This window comes from Tursiops truncatus, chromosome 20 (assembly GCF_011762595.2).
Source record: "Tursiops truncatus isolate mTurTru1 chromosome 20, mTurTru1.mat.Y, whole genome shotgun sequence".
In the NCBI taxonomy this organism is placed as follows: domain Eukaryota; kingdom Metazoa; phylum Chordata; class Mammalia; order Artiodactyla; family Delphinidae; genus Tursiops; species Tursiops truncatus.
In genome coordinates this window covers 47888156-47905272 of record NC_047053.1, presented here as the reverse complement: position 1 = coordinate 47905272, position 17117 = coordinate 47888156, and the positions used below count along the sequence as shown (strand labels likewise).

At 53.0% G+C, this 17117-nt stretch overlaps 1 protein-coding gene across 1 annotated transcript in view; it reads right to left on the bottom strand.

Moving 5' to 3' along the window:
• The window catches only part of TBC1D16 (TBC1 domain family member 16), an 84319-nt gene that overhangs the window by 59176 nt on the left and 8026 nt on the right, over positions 1–17117 (bottom strand). The window contains exons 2-3 of the mRNA XM_033847640.2: positions 8091–8330; positions 4584–5181 (exon numbers count right to left, since the gene is read on the bottom strand). Of these exons, the coding sequence (XP_033703531.1) occupies positions 4584–5181; positions 8091–8268 (776 nt within the window). The 5' untranslated portion in view covers positions 8269–8330. The remainder of the gene's footprint in view (positions 1–4583; positions 5182–8090; positions 8331–17117) is intronic.

Here is a 17117-nt window from a genome sequence, read left to right as displayed (position 1 = left end):
TCGGGATGGCCGCCCCAAGAACACACACCAAGAATGACAAAGGAGGGGATGAGAGAGGGGAAACACAGCACGCATTTACCCTGGGGGTGGGGGACCGATGACAACTCTGGAGACGAGGGTGGCAGACCATCAGCATCAGCTTCATGGGAAGGACCTCACAGGGTCTTAGCAGGTCTTCTCATTAACAAGCATGCAAGGGACTTCCTTGGCAGACCAGCGGTTAAGACTCTGCTCCCACTGCAGGGGGCACGGGTTCCATCCCTGGTCGGGGAACTAAGATCCCGCAGGCTGTGTGGCACGGCCAAAACAACCCCAAAGAACAAAAATAAAAAAACAAGCATGCAAGACAGTGGACAAGGGTGAGCCAGTCTAAGCTGTGTGTGGGTTCATGATTAATATAACCACACTGTAACATTTTTGAAACATGAGAAAAGAAAAAAATTACTCATAACCACGCTATCCTAACAATTGGCACAGCTTCCTCTCAACCTGTGCTGTCCAATAGAGTGGCCACATGTGCCACTTAAATTTATCTCAATCAATATCACATAAAATTAAAAATTCAGTGTGTCAGTCACACTAGCCACCTTTCAAGTGTTCCCTAGCTGAGGAAGCCAGTGGTGCTATCTCGAAGGCACAGATCTGGAAAGTTCTAGTGGGCAGCACTGCTTGGCCCACCTCATTCATGCATCAGGCCTTTCCATAGATTTCAATCAAAATGTGCACATCATTTGCTACCTGCTTTGTTTGTGATGCACTATAAATTTCCATGCTGCAGCACAGCCTTTACAAATACACATTCTTCTGTCTGGCAGTACCGAGGTTCTGAACATTTTGGAAAGTCAGAGGGTGCCCCCTCCTCAGGAAAATGCACACCCATGAGCACACATACAGGAAGTGGTGTAAGACTTCAGGGGGCTCATGGACCCCCATTAAAAATCCCTTGACCTGGAAGATAAACTGTAATGGATGGGTCTCCTTCTCTAGCTTCTTCCCCTTTTTCCTCCATTGTAAAGAATAGCATGATGAACATCTTCATGCAAATGTGCTTTATTTCTGTAGTTTAGATTATTTCTTAGGACGAGTTCCGGAAGAGACCTTTTGATTTAGGGAGTGGAGCTGTGTTTCAGCTCATACATATCGCCACACACTTCCCCAAGGGGGAGCAATTGACACGCCACACGGGGGTCCACATGCGGGTCCTGTTATATGACACCCTCATCCAACTGGCCCTTGAGACTGGGTACCTCTCAGGACAGGAGCGAATGACGGGATGGCCACTTATCTTGTCGGTGGTCATCCTCACCTTCATCTCAATCCAAAGCCTTGATTTCTGACACTGTGGAAGGTATGGGGCTGAGAGCCACAGACCCTAAACCCTGCCTGTATAACTCAGATCTCCATGGAAGGAGGGTCCATGATGACAAGTCAGCAGCACATCTCTCCTTGTCCACCCATTTCCCAATAGTCCTTGGACACTCATATAGTCAAGGATTTCCAGCCATCACTGTGCTGGGGCTGGTGGGGTGGCTATGGCAGGTGGCCTTGCCGTCTAGGGATGAGGCTGTGCCGGGCTATACCCCGCAGGTAGCACACGAATGGACACTGCCTTTCTAACGACTCAGCCCTTCTGTGAACTACCAGCCACATAACAAAATGTTTAGGGGACTCTCGGATGGGGGCTGCTTCCCCCTCCTCGCCCATCCCCAGCCTCAGGCTCAGCCTCCATGTGTAGTTCTTCAGTTCTGCCACCAGAGGGATCCCATGAGCCAGCCTTCCTGCTCCCCTCCCAGGGAGCCAATTCCCAGTTAAATTAGGAGCCTGTGCTCCAGGAGCCGCATTCAAGTCCTCAAAGACAAGCTCCCTGAGGGGTGTCTGGTCCAGCAGATGCCAGCGCTCCAGGACCTCGACCCAGATTCCCTCTGCCTGAGGCACAAAGCCCACATCTCTCTCCCCGTGCTCCCCACCCCAGCAGCGGTTCTCATACCTGGCAGCACTTTGGAAACCCCTTGGGAGGTCAAACACTGCCCAGGCCCGGGCCCCATCCCAGCCATTCTGGTTCAATCAGTTTGTGTGTGGCCTGGGCATCAGGAGCCTTCAAAGCTGCCTGGGGCATTCTCATTTTTTGCTGGGCTGGGAAGCCTTGTTCTATAGCTCCCAGTACTACTGACCATTTAGTCCCAATTTCCAGGCCCATCACAGGGCAGGAGCTGTGGGAGGGAGGGAGTGGAGGAACACCAGCTTTGCTTCCAGGTCTCAGATGCGGTGGGGAGACAAAACTGCAACTCAGCTCCGAGAGCAAAGAAGCAAGTAAACATGAACTGCAGGGACCGCCTGGCAGGAAATGTAGATTCCAGGGCCCACCCAGCCCCTTTTGAAATCACATCTGTTTTTTTTTTAAGCTCCCAGCAACCTGTCAAGCACGGCTGGGTCAGGAACCAGGGTGCCTCCATGTGATACCTCTCACATTCCGTCTCAAAGACAGGCTGTTTCCACATCAGCCCCTGACTGAAGCACACGCTCCCAGGAGGCAGGGAGGGACCTCACTCATGGCCATCCTGCCCCAGCCCAAAGCCTTGGCTGAATTGGACTGATTGGGCCAGAAAAGCAAGCAATATGGTATTGTTGGAGCTCCACGGTGAGGGAGGGAGCTCCCTCACAACACTAGTCTTCTGAGCACGTCTTGCAGCTCTAAGCAGAAACATGACCCCTAAATTAAACTGGGTGGAGCAGGGATCTGGAAGGTAAAAGTAGGGTTCCCAAAGTATGACCACAGAAAGGGCTCATGGTGGGGCAGCCAAACTTTCACACCTGACAGACGCCACCCAGCTTTAGCTCAGGAGTCTGCACGCGATACAGAATAATGCTTCCCAATCCAACTGGAGGTGGAAATTGTTGGGAATATTAGCCAGACACACAAACGGAGTGCTGACACACTAGGATGGACCTTAAGGAAGGAGCCAGACACAAAAGGACACAAGTTGCATGACACCATTGAGGTGAAATGTCCAGAACAGGCAAATCCACAGAGACAGAAAGTGGCTGAGGGAGGGGCACGGGGAGTGACTGCTAGTGTGGCACCACCAGGGGGAGTGCTGACAGAGCCCCACTGGCGGCAGGGCCCAGGCGTGGCTTTGAGTTATGTTCTCAGCCTGGTTTCCTGGTGGGAAACAGCACACGGCTCAGGGAACCTCATGGGGCACTGGAGTCCTCGGCTACAGCCGACTGCTCCCCTTACATGCACCCTCCAGTACTCGAGATGGATGTTATCAGTTTACCCTTGGGCTCTAATGGACCACATCCTACTGAGGGGAAGAAAACAGGAATGAATCCATCTCAAATTCCTTCCCGCTGAAGCCAGCAAAGCATTCTGCATTCCTCCGCCCTACTCCTTTTCTCCTGGGATTACATCAGTTCATGTGACCTTATGTGCGCTAGGTCTGGTGTAGACCCGGCAGGGTTCGAATCTGACTCGGCTCCTAAATTAGCTGGGTGACCTCTGAGCCTCGCTTTCCTCTTCTATACACAGGGGGCGACGTTAGCACCTACCTCACAGGGTTTGGGAGGGACGGTTGGGAGCATGGAAAGAATGAACCCATGGCACACATGCCCAGTGCCCAGGCAAAGCTCAGACCATTCACACGTCTCACATGCCCATCTCATCTCATGAGCTCAACAATTGTGTGCTGACTGTCTGATTATGTCAGCACTTACTATCATCACCATTGCTAGCCTAGAAATCTAATGAGAACAAGGACCACGGCCGAGCATGAGAAGGGGCGGCAGAAGTCCCACACCTGCCCATGCCAGGCCTGCCCCGGCTGCTCCGGGTTCATGAGCCTTGTGCACACCTACCTCTGGGAGGCCCTGAGGCCCCCTAACGACGCTGTGTGGTGGCCGCCACGAGACTTCAACAACCCTCCCCAGTCAGGCAGGGGGCAGGTCTCACTGCTGCCCGCCCTGGTCCCTGCCTGTGTGGCCGGTGAGCCCACCAGTGTGCCCAGGCATCTGGTGCCCCTGGGCTCTGGGGCTGTACGGTAAACGCTGCCAACTTCCCCCTGGGGTTGTGTTCCAGCCTCTTACAGCTTGAGGGTGTGAGAAGTAGAAAGGCTACGGACGCCTCTGGAGGGCCGGGCCGCGTGCCTGGCTTGGCCCCAGGCAGAGCACAGAGCCTGGCTGGGGACCAGGCCTCCCCCACAAGCCTTCGGCCACCACCCAGGCCTCCCTGAGTTTGCCTGGGGGTTGGGGGATGACCAACCATCTCCTCCAGAGATGAGCACAAAAGACACCTGGACTCCTGGGGCCTGGCACCAGGGGGGTTAGACTGGGTTATGGGGCCAGTCAGACCTGGCAGGGAATGTTTAGTCCTAGGGAAGGGGAGAGAAGGAGGGAACCCCCAGCCCCCCTCCCCCGGACTGTGCGTCCATCACAATCCTCAGGGTGGCGTGAAGTGAGGGGACAGGCTGCGGAGGCTCTGGTGCCTGCGGGATGGGATGTGGGCATCCTCAGCGCTCAGTGAGCAGAGCCGGGACAAATGCCGCTGCTCTTGGCTCCAGAGGGGCAGTGGGGAGTCAGGAACTCACCCGCTCTCGCTCTCCAGGAACACGGAGCTGCTGCTCTCTGCGAGGGCGGCGCTGATGGGCGAGAGGCAGAAGGGTGAAGAGAAGGCCTCTGAGTCCGAGTCGAAGGAGCTGGCCCTGCTCACGCCCTCGGCCGACAGCTCCAAGGAGCCCTCCTCCTCGCCCGCCTCGGGTCGCGGCTCCCGGCCCTCTTCCGTCCCGTCCTGCGAACTGACCGCCGACAAGATTCCCGAGTCACTGTGGGCTGGCTGAGAGGCCAGGAGGGAGCTGTCTGTCCCCAGGCCCAGGGCCAACTTCTCCCCGTCCTCGGGCGAAGGGCTGACACGCTCGGGGTCTCGCATGCTCTGGGCCACCACCAGGATGTCCTCATCTCTGGGGATTAGGGTGGGCCTGGGCTCCATGGGGGACGGCGGAGGGGGGGCCCCTGAGCTCTGGGTACGCCGGCCCCGAGGGCGGGGTGCCTTGCGCACGGGGGAGCTCTCGGGGGTGATGTAACGCAGCGCCTCCTCGTCCTGCTTCTGGATCCGGGAGTTGGGAACCCATGCGAGGATGAGGGTGGCCCCCAGCAGTTCATCCTTCTCCATGTACAAGCACAGGTAACCTAAGAGGGGTCAGAAGCACAGGCGGTTAGGGAGGCCATGCGCGAGGTGCCGCTGGCTGGTTTCTCGTAGGAGCCACACCTGGGGTAGTTAAACTGTGGGGCTGTGCAGACTAGCCAGGCTCCAGACACAGCCTGGCCCTAAGAAAACACACCTGAGGGATACAGTTGAGCTCAGGATGAATGAGCGCTGTGGGCATTTTCTAAGCACACACACTTAGCAGATCCAGTGGGCCCGGGGCCTCAAGCAGCAGCCCGTCCTGTGCTTTCCCTCCTCCTCTCGTTCAGAGCCCCACCCTGTCCACTGGCTGGGGGCTCCAGAGCTTCCCTGCCTCCATCAGCCTCCCGGTCCGGGCAAGCCCAGGGAACTGGGGGGAGCACAGGGACCCAGAAGCCCCACTGGCTTCACAGCCTCACCACAATCTTAGGACGGATACAGGCAGCAGATTTTATTGTTATGTCCCAAAAAGAATAAATCCAAGCTGAGTGGCACTGGGGCTTTTTCCAGTCGGCTGTGGCTTCTTAGCATTTCTTCCTTACCACTGTTTTGGAAGAAGGGGCCATCTCGATGTCATGCCCTGCACTGCTCACAAAAATGAGAAGAGCGATTCTCCAAGGCTGCTGGCAGTGTGTGGGTGGGCTCTTCGGGCCCCTGACCGCTCAGTCTGGGGTAAGGTGGCCTTTCCTCCTGCAGCACCTGCCATTTCGGGGTGTCCTAACTCCTGGGCCTGTTGCACCAGGTTCCCAGGCCTCCTGGTTTCTGTTCTGAGAAGCCCCTAGGGCAGGAGCTGGGGTCCCTTTCATGCCCCAGGGCTCTGGCTCAACCCAGAATCCTTAGCCTGGCTCCCATTTCCAAAAGAGGTGGGGGGAACTCCAGGGCTGTCAGCCAGTTATGCAGAAGGATAACGTTCGGGTGAGGCCAAGTGTCTTCACACCCGCAGATCACGTGGCTTTGGGTTGGGAAGGGAGCCTGAGACCTCTGGCCCCCTCTCCCTTGCCTCCCATCACAACAGGATGATACCAGAAGCCCTCCAAAGGCTGTTGCTATTTTTTTTGTTTTATGCCCAGAACACGTAACACCCTCAGACCCAGGCCTAGAACCTCTGCACCTGGCACCCCAAGTCCTCGGAGTTGGTCCCGTGGTCAAGCGTCCACAGGGTCAAGGTGACATGCCACCCAGAGCCTGCACCCCCTTCTAGAGCACACTCCAGGGACCAGGACCCTGAATCCCCTGCCCTCACAGTTCAGAGTCTGCTTCCAGGGCCTGCTCGGGGCTTCCCACCTGAGCTGTATGTGGGGGCTGTGGATGGGGCTGTGGTGTCACCAGGAGAACACCCGGGGCCCCTGTAGTGCAGGAAAGAGCTGGGGCTGGAAGCCGGCTTTCCTGCTTTGGAACCTGGAGGGTCTGGTGATTCTAAGTCTGCACCTAACTGTCCGGGTGACTGTAAAGATATGCTTATCAAGGCAGGAGGACAGAATACTTTCCAAAGAGTTCATTAGTATAATTTAAACTTGCCTTTTTTATTACTTTATTTATTCAGTACTTTGTTGACACATAATTTGCATGCATTAAAGTGCCCAGATCTGATTGTAATTCATAATTTTAAATGTATTGACATCTGATGTGGGACCTCTGTCTGGACTCAGGTGGGCTGCAGCCAGGCTGCAGGTGCACTGGGACTGGGGATACGGAAGCACCTTTCGGCAGCCTAGGGAGCCCACAGGATGAGCCCAGGGCTTGCCCTCACCCCACCTCCATCCCAGGCTGGCATTGGGGAGCACCTCTGAGCACCAGCCTCCTTGTCCGAGAGACAGGCCTGCCCAGGCTCCAGCCACTCTCATGAGGTTGTTGTGCAAATTACATAAGGCGATACATTTGTCTGTTGCAAGTCATTTGCGCAAATGACAAAGGACCACACAGACCTCTAGTATCACTAACCCATCTTTTTGATGCTTCCTCAGAGCAGCAGGGCTGAGGGACTCAGGTGTGAGTGCTGGGCTGCCATAACCAGGTCTAACACCCCCTGCCTCAGAACAGTCACAGTCAGTGACACTCCTGCAGAGAGAATCTGTGCCCACTCCCTTAGTGCACAAGGAAGCTTGCTGTTTTGGGGCTCAAAATACAACTGGAGCCCTGGAAAAAATGTAGTTTCTTTCTCTGTGGCTTCGCAAAAGATAGCAAAGTCACTGCCACTACAGGAAAAAGTTTCCCACTCCCGGAACTAAGGAGAGCCATGGGCTGGAGTGTCCTGGGAATGGCTCAGGGTAACTCCGGGCTCCCATGTGGAGGGTCAGGAAAGGACCCTCCTCCATCTCCATCCCTGCAGAGTCTAAGAATTTTCTTCCCCGATTTCAAAACAGAGGATTTAAGCACAGAGGGTGTGCAGGATCAAAGATTTCCACGTCCCCAGATTCCTAGGCCTGCTTCACGCCCCACTCAGTCCTCACCCCACACTCTGGACTGCAGGAAGGGACGAAACCACCAAGACTGTCCTGAGGGCCTCGTTCCTGCACATGCTCAAGGGGGCCTGGCGGAAAGCCTCTCACTGGGCAGGTTGCCCCAGGATGCCCCGCTTCCCTCTGGTTTCCCTCCCCGCGCGCAGGGGGCTCCCTGCTCCCAGAAGCCCTGTAGTGCTCAGATGCCCTCTTCTACTTGCAAATTCAGGCTAATTCCCCTTAAACCGTCCTGCCTCCCCTTCATGAGTCAAAGGTCACTGGCCTGCTTCCCAGATGGGGAAATTAGGGCAAACGGGGAAGTGGCGCAGGAGCTGGCTAACTTTACAGAGATCAGCCAGCTCTCCCCAGGCCTGTGACTCCACAGCCCTCCCCTCCCAGGTCTGTGACCCCAAGCCTTCCTCTCCCAGCATGTGAGCCCAGGCCTGTCACCCCAGGCCTCCCCACTCTGAGCTCACCTGGGTGGTGCTCCCCGAGCCCCTGCAACCCTTCCGGCGGGTGCACGCAGACATTGTTCTTGGAGTAGATGATCTCCCCATCCAGGACGGAAGGGGGCCCACCGCTGCCACCGGGGGTGAGGGTCAAGAGGTCTGAGGCTTTGGAGGAGGCCCGGCGAAGGAGGCGGCCCAGAGACATTGCCGGGGGAGTGTTTCCATCCTCTGCACACTTGGGCCCAGGCGGGGCTCTTCCAGACCTGCCTGGGGGAGGAAGACAGAGAAAGGGCATGGCCAAGGTCATGAACTTGGACTGGGTATTCCTGGGGCAGCATCCTATCCCACACCAGTGGGCTGGAAACGGAAGCTGTGGAACCACAGAAGGGGTCCTGCTAGCACAAGGCCATGTGGAGGGTGAGCTGGGTTCTCAACGGTGGCGCTACGGACACTTGGGGCTGAGTCATTCTTGGTGGTGGCGGCTGTCCTGTCCATTGTAGGGTGTTTTGCAGCATCCCTGGCCTCCACCCACCAGATTCCACTAGCAACCCTTTCCACTATGACAACCAAAAATGTCTCCGGGCATTGCAAATGTCCCCAGGGGGCAAAATCACCCTGTTAGGAACTGGTCTAGGGAATTCCCTGGTGTCCAGTGGTTAGGACTTGGCGCATTCACTGCCACGGGCCCAGGTTCAATCCCAAGTCGGGGAATTCAGATCCCACAAGCCGCGCAGCACGGCCCAAAGAAAAAAAGAGAGAGAGAGAGAGAACTGGTCTAGAGGAATCTGTTCCCACAGCAGCAATTTCCAAACCTCCAGGACACAGAGTTCACCCCTGTGTCCCTTCCTTCCTGAGATTCTCAGCCATCTGCGGTGCTTCCCAGGGAACATCCTGGTTCTCCTTCATCCTTCCCACCTTTCCCAGCCTTCTCCACCCTCACTTGCCCCGTGTGTCCTCATCGTCCCAAAGCCCAGCCTGACATCCCAACACACGCTGGCTGCCCCAGCTGGGAAGGGGTCACAAGTGATAGGTGAAGGACCCAAGTTAACAGACAACTCATTCTTTAAAAAAATAAACTAGAAACCAAAGGATCGGATCCAGAATATATACAGAATTCCTAAAGACTCCCTGCAAAAAAAGGAGCAATATCCCAACAGAAAAAGCAGGCGATTCACAGAAGTGGAAACAGAAGGACTGAGAACATGAAATGAAAACCCAACACCCGACACACTGGCAAAAAGCAATTTTAATTCCAGCAAAAATGAAACAAAAGCCCAGGCAGCTATGTGAACCAACCAGACGTTACTGTCAATGGGGCTCATGACGGCCGCCCACCAAGCTGGGAGTAGGATGACCACAGGTATGATGTCGCCTGTGTCAATGAAGAGATGTGCGTAAAGCTATTTCCTGGTCAGAGATCATGGATGTCCGAGATTTCAGGCCATGCTGGGCAGGGTGCAGACCAGCCTTGTGGGGCGGGGTGGCTGGGTGGAAGCGTCACAGAGGGGCTGCAACTCAAGCTCTCAGAAAAACAAAGAAGACTTGAAGCCGGTATGATAAAATTATTGACTGGGAATGGACAGACCAAATGGAGTCTGTCCATATGATGGGATATTATTCAGCCTTAAGAAGGAGGGAAATTCTGACACCTGCTACAACATGGATGGACCTTGAGGACATGCTCAGTGAAACTAGCCTGTCACAGAAGGACAAATATTGTATGATTCCACTTATATGAGGTACCTGGGATAGTCAAACTGATAGAGACAGAGAATAGAAGGGTAGGTGCCTGGGGCTGGGCGGGGGCTGGGGAGTTAGTGTTTAATGGGGAGAGTTACTGTTTGGGAAGATGAAGAAGTTCTGGAAATGGATGGTGGTGATGGTTGCACAACAGTGTACCCGAATGTCCCTAATGCCACTGAACTGTGCAGATAAAAACGGTTAAGAGGGTAATTTTTATGTCATTTTTTTGTGGGTTTTTTTTAGTGGTCTTTCTTTCTCCTCTTTCCTTCTTTCTTTTCTTTCTTTCCTTTCTTTCTCTCTCTCTCTCCCCCTCCCTCCCTCCTCCCCCTCCCTCCATTTCTTTATTTTTGGCTGTGTCGGGTCTTAGTTGCAGCACACGGGATCTTTTGTTGCAGTGTGCAGGCTTCTCTCTAGTTGTGGCGTGTGGGTTTTCTCTTTCTAGTTGTGGTGCGTGGGCTCCAGAGTGCATGGACTCTGTAGCTTGCAGCACGTGGGCTCTCTTGTTGAGTCATGCGAGCTCAGTAGTTGTGGCGCTCAGGCTGATTTGCCTCGAGGCATGTGAGATCTTAGTTCCCCAACCAGGGATTGGACCCAAGTCCCCTGCATTGGAAGACGGATTCTTAACCACTGTACCACCAGGGAAGTCCCTCGTTTTATTTTTTTTTGGCCACGCGGCGCGGCTTGCGAGATCTTAGTTCCCCAACCAGGGATTGAACCCACGCCCTCGGCAATGAGAGCATGGAGTCCTAACCACTGGACTGCCAGGGAATTCCCTATGTCATGTATGTTTTACCACAGTAAAACTTTTTTTCCTCTCACTGTTGTGGCCTGTCCCGTTGCGGAGCACAGGCTCCGGACGCGCAGGCTCAGCGGCCATGGCTCACGGACCTAGCCGCTCCGCGGCATGTGGGATCTTCCCGGGCCGGGGCACGAACCCGTGTCCCCTGCATCGGCAGGCGGACTCTCAACCACTGCGCCACCAGGGAAGCCCAGTAAAACTTTTTTGAATAATCAACTGGAGGCGGTTCTCAGGCTAAATTATATTGTTCTTTGCACCCTCTACACTTTGTACATTTACCCTTAAATCCAGGGCTGATTTAGGATGTTCCCTAAATGGAGTTCTTTCTGTGTCCAGTGCTTGGATGGGTTCTTGGGGCAGAGGGCGGGGGCTGGGGGTCCAGCCGGCTCAGCAGGGTAGGGGTTGTCTCAGTGCTAATTTCCTTCAATGTCCTGGGACCAGGCAGCTCAATGCTGGATCCTCAGGCCCTTATGGCTCTCTGGGTGTCCCTCTGTGCCCCCTTGCTCTGATCTCCCATCTCTTTGCATATTTCCAGTTGCCTCCACGGCTACTAACTCTCCCAAACACAGCATCCTTCTAACAGTTCCCTGCAGGCCCAAGAGTCACCCTTCCCATTCCTGCGTCTTTACCCAGAAAAATCCATCACTCTCTTCTCTCTCATTGCTGAGGTTCCCAACGTCAGGATGACCTTGAAAATCACTAGCCCTGGAGACTCAGGCCCAGCTGGGGTCCTCACCTCCTCAGCCCTGAGCCACAGAAGCCCCTCCATTCTCGGCCATATCCAGGGCCCCAAATCCACCCCTTCTCAGGCATCCCTCATGCCTGAGACACCACTTTCAATGTGGGCTGCAGAATCAAGTTGATCCCTTGGCCCAGGGGACGGCAAGCTGGTTCTGTAAAGGGCCAGACAGGAAATATTTTTGGCTCTGTGGGCCCAGCGGTCACTGTGGAGCCTACTCGATTCTCTGCCCTGTGGTGTGAAAGCAGACAGTACGTGGGCAGGTATGACTGTGGTCCCGCGAGACTTTATTAAATAGATACTCACGCCAATTCCATATAATTTTGCCGTTACACAAGAAAATTCTTCCAGTTTTTTCACCCATTTAAAAACCTAATAACCATCCTTAGTTTGCGCACTGTATAAAACAGGAAGAAGGCTAGATTTGGTCCACGGGTGATACATGGCCGACCTCCGGCTCAGACCACTTTCTGGATACTCGGGGCAGGGCTGCTCCTCGCTACCCAAATCCCCTCCGGGCCCACCTCTGGGGAAGCCTTGTGGCCTCCCCAGGTCGAGGGGGCGTCTCTCGCTGTCTTAACCACTGAGTCCTGTCTGAACACACAAGGCACATTATGACGCTTGACAACCAATGTTCGAAGCTTAAAATAAATCACACTGGAACCTACACATCAAAATATGCGTTTTCCTTCCAATTAATCATCTGGCAAAGCTATATTCTTTTATTCTAATGATGACTTCACTCCATTGTCTGTCCATTCTAAATATTTTTAGAATTCAAGAATCATTCCAGAATTACAAGATCAGTTAATGAGCTATACAAGAAAAAGAATTCCCTTCTCCAGACCAGCACTGCCCAGAAGACATACAATGAGAGCCTCATATGCAATTTTAAGTTTCCTAGTAGCCACATTCTTAAAAAGTAAAAAAGAAATGGGGGAAATTCATTTTAATAGAATATTTTTAGTCAAGCCACTATATCCCCTATAGTATCATTTCAGCATGTAATCAGCATGGAAAAATTACTTGTGAGCTATTGTACATTATTTATATCTCCAGAGTCCGGTGTACGTTTTGCACTTAAGCACACCTCAGTTCACATCAGCCACCTTCCAGGTGCTTAGTGGCCTCCTGGGGCCCGTGGCCTCCTGCTGGGTGAGGCTGGGGCAGGTCTGGAGCCCCACCTCCTTCTGGGCCTCAAATGGTATTACTTAGTTTAATCGCCCTAACCTCCAGAGCGTGCTGCAAACAAGGCTCAGCTGAGTCCAAAAACCGCACCATCTTTAAGCTAAGACGGTTTGCCACCACTGAGGATAATCAAAAGAATGTGCTGGAAGCTCTGAAGGAGATTCCAAAATACAAGTGTTCACAATATAGCGTTTGCCCCACATCGGCTGTGAAACCCCACTGCAGCTCTGGAAGGTACATCCTAGAAGCGCAGTTTTGCAAACGAGAAAACAGGGGCCGCACACCCCAAGTCAGCCAGTGAGCGGACACACCTGAACATGAGACCTTTGTCTTCTGTGCGTGGAATTCTGGCTCCTGCCCCTGCCCCTGTAACCTGGGTGAGCAAGGACTATCCCCCAGTTCCACCCCCAGGTTGTTCAGTGCGGGAGACAACGTGCCTCTGGGTAGATCTAGCACGTCTGTTAAACATTAGCCACGAATATTTACTCTCTTCAGACAATGCTCATTTATTTTTTCAATGTATTTGTTCCTTTGTGAGCCTATTTCATCTCAACTAAAACTGGTTCCTGATCTCTGCTCTCTGTCAAACTAGGAGTGGAGAATCCTTACCCTATTTTTTAAAAGCTTTTTCTTTTTTTAGATTACGAAACGTGTTCAGAGAAGTATAAAGAATACATGTCCCTTAACTCACACCATCCAAAAATAATCTGTGTATTTTCTACTATCTTCTGTGTCTATCTTAACAAAACAAAACCACCCACTGGAATTATACCATACCATTCTTTCAGTTATAACATACATATATTTTCCCATGTGCTATAGGTTGAAATGTGTCCTCTCCAAATTCTTATGTTAAAGTTCTCACCCCCACACCTCATAATTCAACCTTATTTGAAAGTAGCTTCTATACAGATGTAATCAAGTCAGAATTAGGTCATTAGGGTGGGCCCTAATCCAGTGACTGGTATCCTTTAAAAAGAGGGAGTTTGGAGATAGACACTGGTGTACAAGGAGAATGCAATGTGAACATGAAGACAGCCATCTACAAGCCAAGAAGAGAGGCCTCAGAAGGAACCAACCCTTCGACACCAAGATCTCAGGTTTCCAGCCTCCAACACTGTGAGAAAATTAATTTCTGTTGCTTAAGCCACCCAGTTTGTGGTACTTTTTATGGCAGCCACAGAATACTAATACACCACATTATTAACTAATTTAAAAATTCAAAATGTCAACCCTCCACCTTGATAGCTATAAATATATAACAAGGATGCACCATTCTTGAGCCAGCCACCATCATTAGATATTTGGTTTCCAAATAGTGGCTACTTAAATAATGAACTTTACATTTTATACATAAATCTGTACCTGTATCCTCACTATTTCCTTAGGACAATTTCTGGGATTCCTGACTATTTCCTTAGGAGGAAAAACTGGACCCCTGACATAATGTCCAATGGATTTACAAAAAGGTATCAGAGTTTTAGGGATCTGAATCTTTGCTAATTTGGTCATTGGAAAATGGTTTTCTGATCATCAGTTCACTTGAGCAGGTTCTCCTATGTTTATTAAACGTTTATGAATTGTCTGTTGGTGTACTTTGCCAATTTTTCTGCTGGGGTGTCAGAATTCTTATTGATATGAAAGAACTCTTTATATAGCAAAGATCTTAATCCTTTGCTATAGTTGCTGCATGTATGTTTTTCCTAATTTGTTATTTGCCTCTTAATTGTATTACTCATTTTGAAATACAGAGGTTTTAAACTTCTAGGCAAATTGATGATAACTTTTCCTTAGTGATTTCTTTTTATCACTTTTACACTTTATATCATTCGTCTCAAGCCAAAGATCCAGTCATCACTGGCTTATATTTTCATCTAATTTTCTTATGATGTCCATTTTCAATGAACTACTTTTGATATTTCAAAAAGCCTAATTCAAAGTATACATTTACCTGAAAAGGCCGCACATGTTAACTATTCACCAGCTCACTGAATGAGTGTTCATGTTGTTTTTATCGCTATTTCCTGTTTTTACTGTGTACTGTTACTTGATAAAAATAGGGACATCAATATAGCTTAATAAAGCTGGGGTGAGTGTCATGTAAAATCTTACGGGAAATTTAAAAGGAGGGGGCCCTTAGCAATGACCCAGAGACCTGTGTGGCCTGGTCCGTGCTCTGGTCTGCACCCTCTCGTCTTCTCCCACGTTGCACACGTGATGGACAAACATGGTTGTCACACTACCTACACGCTCCAGTGAGAATCACTCTCATTACAGGCCGGCTTGTACTGTAAACCGGGCTCTGCTCATCGGCAGCTGAGATGGTGACTGAGCCCAGGCAGAGCTGCCCTCCTCAGGCCCTAGCCGTTCCAGGGGCCCACCGGCCACAGCTTCCTCATTTGAGCCAAAGGAAGGAGCCTAGAGCAAGCTCTCCAAACACACCCTCCCTGCCTGCATCCCCAACCCCTGCAGTACTTTCCCCTTGAATCCCCCTTACTGCCTTATTTTGCTTCTGTTTAAAGAGATGGCTTGTTGCTATTTACAACGCAAGGCCCGTGGGTCCAGAATGCCTCACACTCAGCGGGTCCTGCCAGGGGCCCCTCACCTCCGTCCCGGTGGGGAGCGACGATCACCTGTCGTCCTCGTTACCACGTGGGACCACAGTCCCCCCCAACACAGCCCCCAGCTCCACCAGCACAGCTCGCGTCCTGTAGCTGACCACCGTGGGGAAGGCGACGCGCTGCGAGTCAGCAGAGGCTGGGTTCCTTGCTCAGTGTGAATTTCTATTCGGCTCCCAGCATCCGATTGGCAGCGTCCTAATCTGGCAGTTCTACCCGAGTCCTCCAGCTGGTGAACATAAATCTGAGTTTACCCCCCACCCTGTCAGAAGAAAGGGAAGGAAAAGAATCCCAAAGAGCACAGTTGCTGCCAGGCCACCTCCCAGATGAGAATGGAGGCCCCCCCCGCCCAAAGCCCAAGACAATGCCCTTGGGGTGCAGTTGCCCCACATCAAGCAGGGCCCGCTAAAAAAGCACAGCTCGACTGAAACAGCACTGGTGCCCAGAGGCTCTAAGGTCATCTGATTCAGTGCTTCTCCAAACCAGGGGGCTTTAAGAAACTCATTGGGCAAATCCCTACACTCTGACCCAGCAGGTCTGGGGGAGAGAAGCGCCCAGGTGACACCATCCCCATTTGAGATGGGGAACCATTCACCTACTGCTCCCCTCCACCCCCAGAGGAAGGTGGAGAATTGGGCTCTGACAGAAGGTAGACCAGCCCCTCTGACGCTCAGGCTGTGCTGTTATCAGCACAAATTAATGACATGTCAGTGGCTGCCCAGGGCCACCCCCCTCTGCATCCCCTGGTTTGTCACCAGTTGGGTGTTAAACAGGATGAAGGGGTGGGTGCTGGGTGGTTCCAAGGCTGCAGAAGGCCTCTCCTCACCGGCAGCCCAGGGCCTATCTGTCACCTGGTTAATAAACATGGCTCTAGCCCACGTGTCACCCGGAGTAGAGGAACGTGTGGCTGTGTCCAGGGACGTGGACTGGAAGCAGGTCTGGAGAACTGCCTGCAGAGACACCCCGAGCGGAGGCCCCTGGGCTTCAGTGCTCGCTGGTCTGGCAACGAGACTTGACTAATCGTGATCTGGCCCAGGGCAGCTCTCTGTGTACCTGCCTGTCCTTCAGGGCTGTTCCAACGAACCCGGGATGGTGGGAAGGTTAATGGTCAGTCATGGGGCTCCTTCTTCACAGATAAGCCACAGATGTGCAGAGACAGCGCCCAGCTCCCCTAGGGTCTCTAGATCCACCTGACCAAAACCCCGTCTTGGGAAGCAACGGGCCCCTCTATACTATCATTTAAGTCATCCTCCTAGATTTCTAAGGTCTAGCCGTCCTGGACCTTCACTGCCCACTTCTGGGATCATTCCCTGTGTGCTGACCACTGCCTTGCTGAAGCTGCGTCCGGAGCAGAGCACAGGTCTGGGCTTCTGATGGGCAGTAGCTTGGGCGGAGAGGAAGGCCAGAGGCTGGGGGAGGGCTGGGGAGGGGATTCGGTGGAGCAGGGTAGCGGCGAGGAGGGCCTGCCCCCAGCACCTGCTCCCCTCACTTCCCTGACCAGCTGCATCCCCTGCGGAGCCCAAATTGCATCCCTCTCCAGCCCCTCTGTTGGCTGGCTCTCGGGCTTCAACGCTTTGCCTTAGAGGGGAAAGGTCTTGGCCTTGGGGCCCCAGGCCCCTCCTCCATCCAACCCTGCCTTCACGCCCCACCTACAGGCTCCCGTGGGCACCCTCTGCACATGCGCCCCCCTCTCCTGACCCTGAGGCTATGTCCTAACTGGGCGCTCCCACAGGATTTAACAGGCTGGGGGCAGGGCAGGGGGTGGGGCCAGAGAAATAGGGACAGCCTGGGAGGGGCACCCTGTCTCCTCCAGGGCACTTGTGGGCTCTGTGGGGGGCATGTGACTGCTCCACAGCAGGGTCCACATCACAGCCTGCAGGAGGCGCAGCTGGAAGGTTTCTGGGGAGCACTACATGAGGGGCAGGGCTCCGAAGGAAACTGGAGGCGATCCTTAAAGGATATCAGGG